General features: G+C 40.5%; 1 protein-coding gene across 1 annotated transcript; it reads right to left on the bottom strand.

Moving 5' to 3' along the window:
• Positions 1-461: 461 nt before the first annotated feature.
• Positions 462-3,361, bottom strand: LOC138611310 (zinc finger protein 665-like). The gene is made up of 2 exons (XM_069684342.1): positions 3,277-3,361; positions 462-3,108 (listed from the first exon to the last, which is right to left on the bottom strand). The coding sequence occupies exons 1-2, from the start codon at positions 3,332-3,334 to the stop codon at positions 1,784-1,786; spliced, it is 1,383 nt and encodes a 460-aa protein (XP_069540443.1). The 5' UTR covers positions 3,335-3,361; the 3' UTR covers positions 462-1,783.
• Between the last annotated feature and the right edge of the window lie 2,986 nt (positions 3,362-6,347).

The raw sequence follows: 6,347 nt of genomic DNA, 5'->3' as shown, positions 1-6,347 counted from the left end.
CAGACTGATTAAACATGAGCAGCAGTTTCTCACAGATGTTGAAGAACCCCAGCCTTCTCAGAAAGTACAGAGTAATGGCTCTGCCCTTTCTTCTGAAGAGTGTCCATGTTAGCTGTCCAGTCCAGCCTGTTGTCCAGCTGCAGCCCTAGATATTTGTAGGACCTGACCACCTCCACGTTGACCGCCTCAATGGACACTGGTTGTATGTTTGGCCTGTTCCTTCGGAAGTCCACCACCATCTCCTTGGTCTTGGAGGTGTTCAGCTGCAGATGGTTCAACTTGGACCATCTCTCGAAGTCCTCCACCAGACTCCTGTCCATTCCCCACACAGCCGACGATCACAGTGTCGTCTGAGTATTTCTGCAAGAGCTCAGAGCTTTGCTGGAAGTCAGAGGTGTAGAGGTGTCAGAGATGTTTTTGTGCAACTCACAGAAACAGAGAAGTTTTTAAGGGTTTTTATTAAAGCCAAATGCATCAATACCAATTAAGTACCAAAGAAAAATAAAAGAAAGAATTAATGGGGCTCTAAACTAGGGGCACCGTGATTTCCCTATCCTAAACTCCTATGTTTTATCTCTATAAAGATACTAATCACATCTTTTGCACTAAAGCCATCTCAGATAAACTAATGTTGCTCCACTTGTAAGTCTGTTTAAAAGGCTCCTGAGCTTCACAACTGTGCTCCACACTTAGGTCTGTTTAAAAGATCCCTGTGCTTCACATCCTGCTCCACACTTTGGTCTGTTTAAAAGATCCCTGTGCTTCACATAGTGCTCCACACTTAGGTCTGCTTAAAGAATTACACACTGCTAAACCTGTCCAAGAGGCTCTCATACCATGTGACTTTTATATCTTTATATTTAATAAAATTGCAGTCACAATCCCAGAACTTGTGGTTTTTTAAGACTTCCTGTGCAGCTGGTTGTCACTTAGCACACACACTTTCTTACAGCAGTTTCAGAGATCTTAACAAAATATAATGACATTTTCTTTAAGGAATACAAAATGAAACTTATTTTCTTCGTCTTTACCAAGTTATAACAAAATTAAAAATAAAAATTCAAATATAAAACTGTTTCGATCACAAGAAAGACAACTTATCTTTTGTCCATATCACACCAAGCAAATTATATAGTATTATATATTTTTCAGAGAGTATAATGGTAATTAAACAATATTAAGAACATACAAGTAATTTCAACCCATTCAGATGACTCATAGCATCAGCATAATTCTTGGAGATTCCCTCCTTGTATATATTTTTAGTTTTTTGTCTTTTTTCTTTCTTCAGTTTGTTCTGTAATCAACTACTGATAAGGATTCAGTAATCAACTCTTATAAGCTATGCCATCCTAAAGACAGCCTGTCCAAAGGACATATGAAACAGAACATTGTAATTGCACAACTTCTTCAATTCATTCAACACTATCTTGTTTCTTACTGTTACTATGTTTCCTTGAAGGCCTCTGTGTTGGGTAGCACAACATCTCAGGACAGCTCCTTTGTTTTGTTTTTTGTTTGTTTTTTTAAAGATTTTTTTCCCGGCTTTTTCCTTTATTAGACAGGACAGAAAGTGAGACAGTAAATGTGGAGAAATTAGGTTGAGGTTGATTTAATTGAACACCTAAATGTATTTGTGTTTTCCATTTATGTTACTGTATCAGAACTTGTATATATATTATATATACAGTATATATTATTTTTATTGTATTATGAGGTATCATTACATCCCTGGCAGGAACAAAATTTAAAACCTGACTGATGTTCTCTGGTCTCTTTTCAATCATTCAGTCTCAGGTTCAGAAGAGTCTTCAGTCTTGACCTCAGTCTCTGGTTGTAAATGTCTCTCTGGATCTGAGTTCCTGGCTGGTTCTGCTCCTCCATGGTCCTCTCCATCAGCTCCTGTTTCTGCCTCTCTTTTCTCCTCAGTTTGGTTTTGATGAAGCACTGAAGACTGACCGCAAACATACTTGTGTCTTGTTAACTGAGAGGGCCAAGAGAATCTTTTACCACATTCAGAGCAACTGAAGAGTTTCTCCCCCCTGTGATGTGCCATGTGAAGTGTCAAATAAGTCTTTTGGGTAAGTCTTTTACCACACTCAGAGCAGCTGAAGGGTTTCTCTCCTGTGTGGATTCTCATGTGTCTGGTCAGATAATGATTATTTTTGAATGTTTTACCGCACTCAGAGCAGCTATGTGATTTCTGTTCAGTCTCTTGTCTCCTATCTTTAAAGTTTTTCTCAGAGTTTAAACCTGACTGATGTTCTCTGGTCTTCTTCCAATCATCATCACTGTCTTCAGTCTCAGGTTCAGAAGAGTCTTCAATCTTGACCTCAATCTCTGGTGGTAAATGTCTCTCTGAATTTGAGTTCCTGGCTGGTTCTGCTCCTCCACAGTCCTCTCCTTCAACTCCTGTTTCTACCTCTCTTTGCTCTTTAGTTTGGTTTTGACAAATTTCTGAAGCCTGACGGCCCACACATTCGTGTTTTTTAAACTCATGATGCCCCGAGAATCTCTGGTCACAAACACTGCAGCTGTATCGTTTCTTGCCTCTGTGAAGTGCCATGTGTTGTTTCAGATAAGACTTTTGGTTAAATATTTTACCACACTCAGAGCAGCTGAAGGGTTTCTCTTTAGAGTGAGTTCTTATGTGCCTGGTCAGACTTCCTTTTTGGGTAAATCTCTTACCGCACTCAGAACAGCTGAAGGGTTTCTCTCCTGTGTGAATTCTCATGTGTGTAGTCAGATGCTCTTCTTGGTTAAATCTTTTAGTGCAAATAGAGCAGCTAAAGCCTTTCTCTCCTCCATGATGTACCATGTGAAGTGTCAGATTAGATTTTCGGTGAAATCTTTTACTGCAAAAGGAGCAGCTGAAGGGTTTCTCTCCTGTGTGAATTCTCATGTGTGTGGTCAGATGACCTGAATTGTTAAATCGTCTACTGCAAACAGAGCAGCTGTACGGTTTCTCTCCTGTGTGAATTCTTATGTGTGAGCTCAAATGACCTGTATGTTTAAAACTTTTACCGCACTCAGAACAGCTAAAGGGTTTCTCTCTTGTGTGAATTCTCATGTGTGTGGTCAGATGCCCTTTTTGGATAAATCTTTTACTGCAAACAGAGCAGCTGAAGGGTTTCTCTCCTCCATGATGTACCATGTGAAGAGTCAGACTAGGTTTATGGGTAAATCTTTTACTGCAAACAGAGCAGCTAAAGGGTTTCTCTCCTGTATGAATTCTCATGTGTTGGATCAAAAGCCGTTTCTGTTTTAATCTCTTACCACACTCAGAGCAGCTGAAGGGTTTCTCTCCTGTGTGAATTCTCATGTGTTGGATCATATTCCCTTTCTCTTTGAATGTTTCACCACACTCAGAGCTGCTATGTGTTTTCTTATCAGTCTTTGGTGTCTTATCTTTAAAGTTTTCCACAGAGTTTAAACCTGACTGGTGTTGTCTGGTCTCCTTCCAATAATCATCACTGTCTTCAGTCTCAGGTTCAGAAGAGTCTTCAGTCTTCACCTCCATCTCTGGTGGTAAATGTCTCTCTGGATCTGAGTTCCTGGCTGGTTCTGCTCCTCCACAGTCCTCTCCATCAGCTCCTGTTTCTGCCTCTCTTTTCTCCTCAGTTTGGTTTGGACAAAGGTCTGAAGACTGACAGCCTACACATTTGTATTTTTTAAACTGATGATGTCCAGAGAATCTCTGGTTGCAAACACAGCGGCTGTAGCGTTTCTCCCCTCTGTGAAGTGCCATGTGTTGTGTCAGATAAGACTTTTGGTTAAATCTTTTACCACACTCAGAGCAGCTCAAGGGTTTCTCATTAGAGTGAATTCTCATGTGTGTGGTCAGATGTTCTTTTTGGTTAAATGTTTTACTGCAAATAGAGCAGCTAAAGATTTTCTCTTCTCCATGATGTACCATGTGAAGTGTCAGATTAGAGGGTTTCTCTCCTGTGTGAATGCTCATGTGTTGGATCATATTCCGTTTCTCTTTGAATGTTTTACCACACTCAGAGCAGCTATGTGATTTCTTATCAGTCTTTGGCCTCTTATCTTTAAAGTTTTCCACAGAGTTTAAACCTGACTGATGTTCTCTGGTCTCCTTCCAATCATCATCACTGTCTTCAGTCTCAGGTTCAGAAGAGTCTTCAATCTTGACCTCAGTCTCCGCTTGTACATGTCTCTCCAGATCCAAGTTCCTGGCTGGTTCTGCTCCTCCACAGTCCTCTCCATCAGCTCCTGTTTCCATCAGTTCAGTTTTTCTCTGATGAAGCTGTGAGGGCCAAGGTTCCTCTTCATCATCTTCACTCTTCACAGATACAGGAGTGAAGGGGAACTTGGTGGTATCAGCCTCTTCCAGTCCTTGAAGCTGCTCTCCCTCCTGACTGATCCAGAGTTCCTTCTGTTCTTCTTTAATGCGTGGGGGCTCAGTGTCCTCCTGATCCAGACTGGGGCTCCACAGTTGCTGGACATCTGCAGGACACAGTAAACAATAACTAAACAGATGTTATGGAAAACCAACATTGAACATTTAAGCAAATCTGAGAAACTTAAGGAGCATTGAAGAAAGACAAACTTTTTCTACCTAACTGGTGACTGTTGTCAGCTTTACTTTAATGACAATCTTATAAATTGGCTGAATGACAATATGAAAGTCCTGCCTGTTGCTGGGTTAGTGATGGATTACACCTGTTAACATACATAAGATACGATGTCAAGACCAAAGGTAAAATTTACCTCTGGTTGACCATGAGCACAATTTTCCACTGCCATTAAAACAACTGGCCCCTAAATAATTTGTTTTCTGAATTATTTTAATGTCAAACTTTGTTTCTCCTTATTTAAGGATTATTATTATTATATTATGTGTTCAACTGTGAAACTATAATAAACGAAAATAGACCAAACATTATCATATGGGTATACACAAAGAGGTCCAATATTGACTGTCGGTACACACAACCTCACGTTGTGTGTGCGCTAAAGGTGTCAAGTAAACAGTCCGAGGCACGTCCGCCCCGTGAAGGGTCCGTTTATGTGGCCATAGCGTTAACGTGCACCGGGACAGGAGCTGCTCTTAACCAGAATACACACACTTATGGCCGGAGTGCCGGCATGGCACAAACAGCACACACAGCTGATCCGACACTGTGCGCTGCAGGTGTAGTAACATGTATGTGTTTCAGTCCACACAAAGTAGTGCCAAAAAAAAGAGGCTTTCTTCCTGAAAAGTGAAACGTGGTGAAATATTAAAATTTAGCATTCAATTGATACCACTATTGATTTTTAGGTGGGACGTCCTTTTAAGTAGATAAATTACATGAGAAATTGACTATCTGCAGCGGCATATAGCCTAGCTTCCCTGCCGGCACTCCGGCCAGTTTCTCAACAACGGGGCCGTGCTGACCGGCATCCACTGTATATAGAACACTTACTATTGATAAGTATCTCATACAACCCCACTTCAAACAAACCGAAATATCCCTTTAACCTACACATCTGCCCGTGTACAGATTTCTGACAGTTTGTGAATTCTGTAAATTCACAAACTGTAATATCAATTACTACAGCAGGAATTGTGCATAATGTGGATTTCCTTTAGGCGATACTCACTATGTTTCCAGGCTGGCTCTCAGGCTGTACAGCATCTGGGCCCTTTTACAAACATGGTATTTTCTATGGGCACCGCAAAAGTACCAGGAACTTTTAGTTCCAGGAACTCAATGGTTCCTGTGGCCCATTGTTGTCTGCATTTCTACTGTCTGCCTAAAGTGCTGGGAAGATTATGGAAATCAGGCCAATGATGTATGTAGAAGAAATAAAAGTAACTGCACTACACCGCCAGTCCAGTAGATGGTGGTAATAGACCTTTGAGCTTGTTTGCCAGCCGCCATTAAAACTTAAAGAAGAAGAAGAAGGTAGATGAAGGTTAGCCTGTTAGCATGGAGGAGATTCAACTTGTGCTGTTTTTCATCGTGCTTTATTGCATTGTAAATGGATTGAGCAAGAAAGCTCGCGGGAAATAGGAGATGTGAGTTTTCTTTTCATAAAGTTACTGTCATGGTGCAGATCACGCTGATTAAACTTACGTTGGAACACCAATAGAAATGCATGATGACATACCGTATAAATAACACAACAGGAGCCCACAGGTTTATTTGCATTTATTTTAAAAGGAAACGTGTCACTCCACCTGAACTATCCCCATTTTTTCATAAGGGTGTCTTAACCAAGAGTGGTAAAAGTAAAAAAGGGGGTTGTTATGTTAAAGGAAAATAGACTTAAAAGTCCCAAATAATAAGAAATATGATTAATTGTTTATATGGACATGAAAACACACTGCATTAATCTGG

Source organism: Semicossyphus pulcher, unplaced genomic scaffold, assembly GCF_022749685.1.
Source record: "Semicossyphus pulcher isolate SPU_LCO1_2020_fin unplaced genomic scaffold, fSemPul1.0.p SCAF_11, whole genome shotgun sequence".
NCBI lineage: Eukaryota > Metazoa > Chordata > Actinopteri > Labriformes > Labridae > Semicossyphus > Semicossyphus pulcher.
This window is presented reverse-complemented; position numbering and strand designations above follow the sequence as displayed.

What these genes read in the sequence shown, in the direction of transcription:
- LOC138611310 (XM_069684342.1), bottom strand. Translation starts at nt 3,334, where the DNA reads ATGATCCAACACATGAGAATTCACACAGGAGAGAAACCCTTCAGCTGC. An exon ending in CTTCAGCTGCTCTGAGTGTG is followed by an intron (nt 3,109 to 3,276) that starts GTAAGAGATTAA and finishes GCTCTGTTTGCA; the next exon opens with GTAAAAGATTTATCCAAAAA.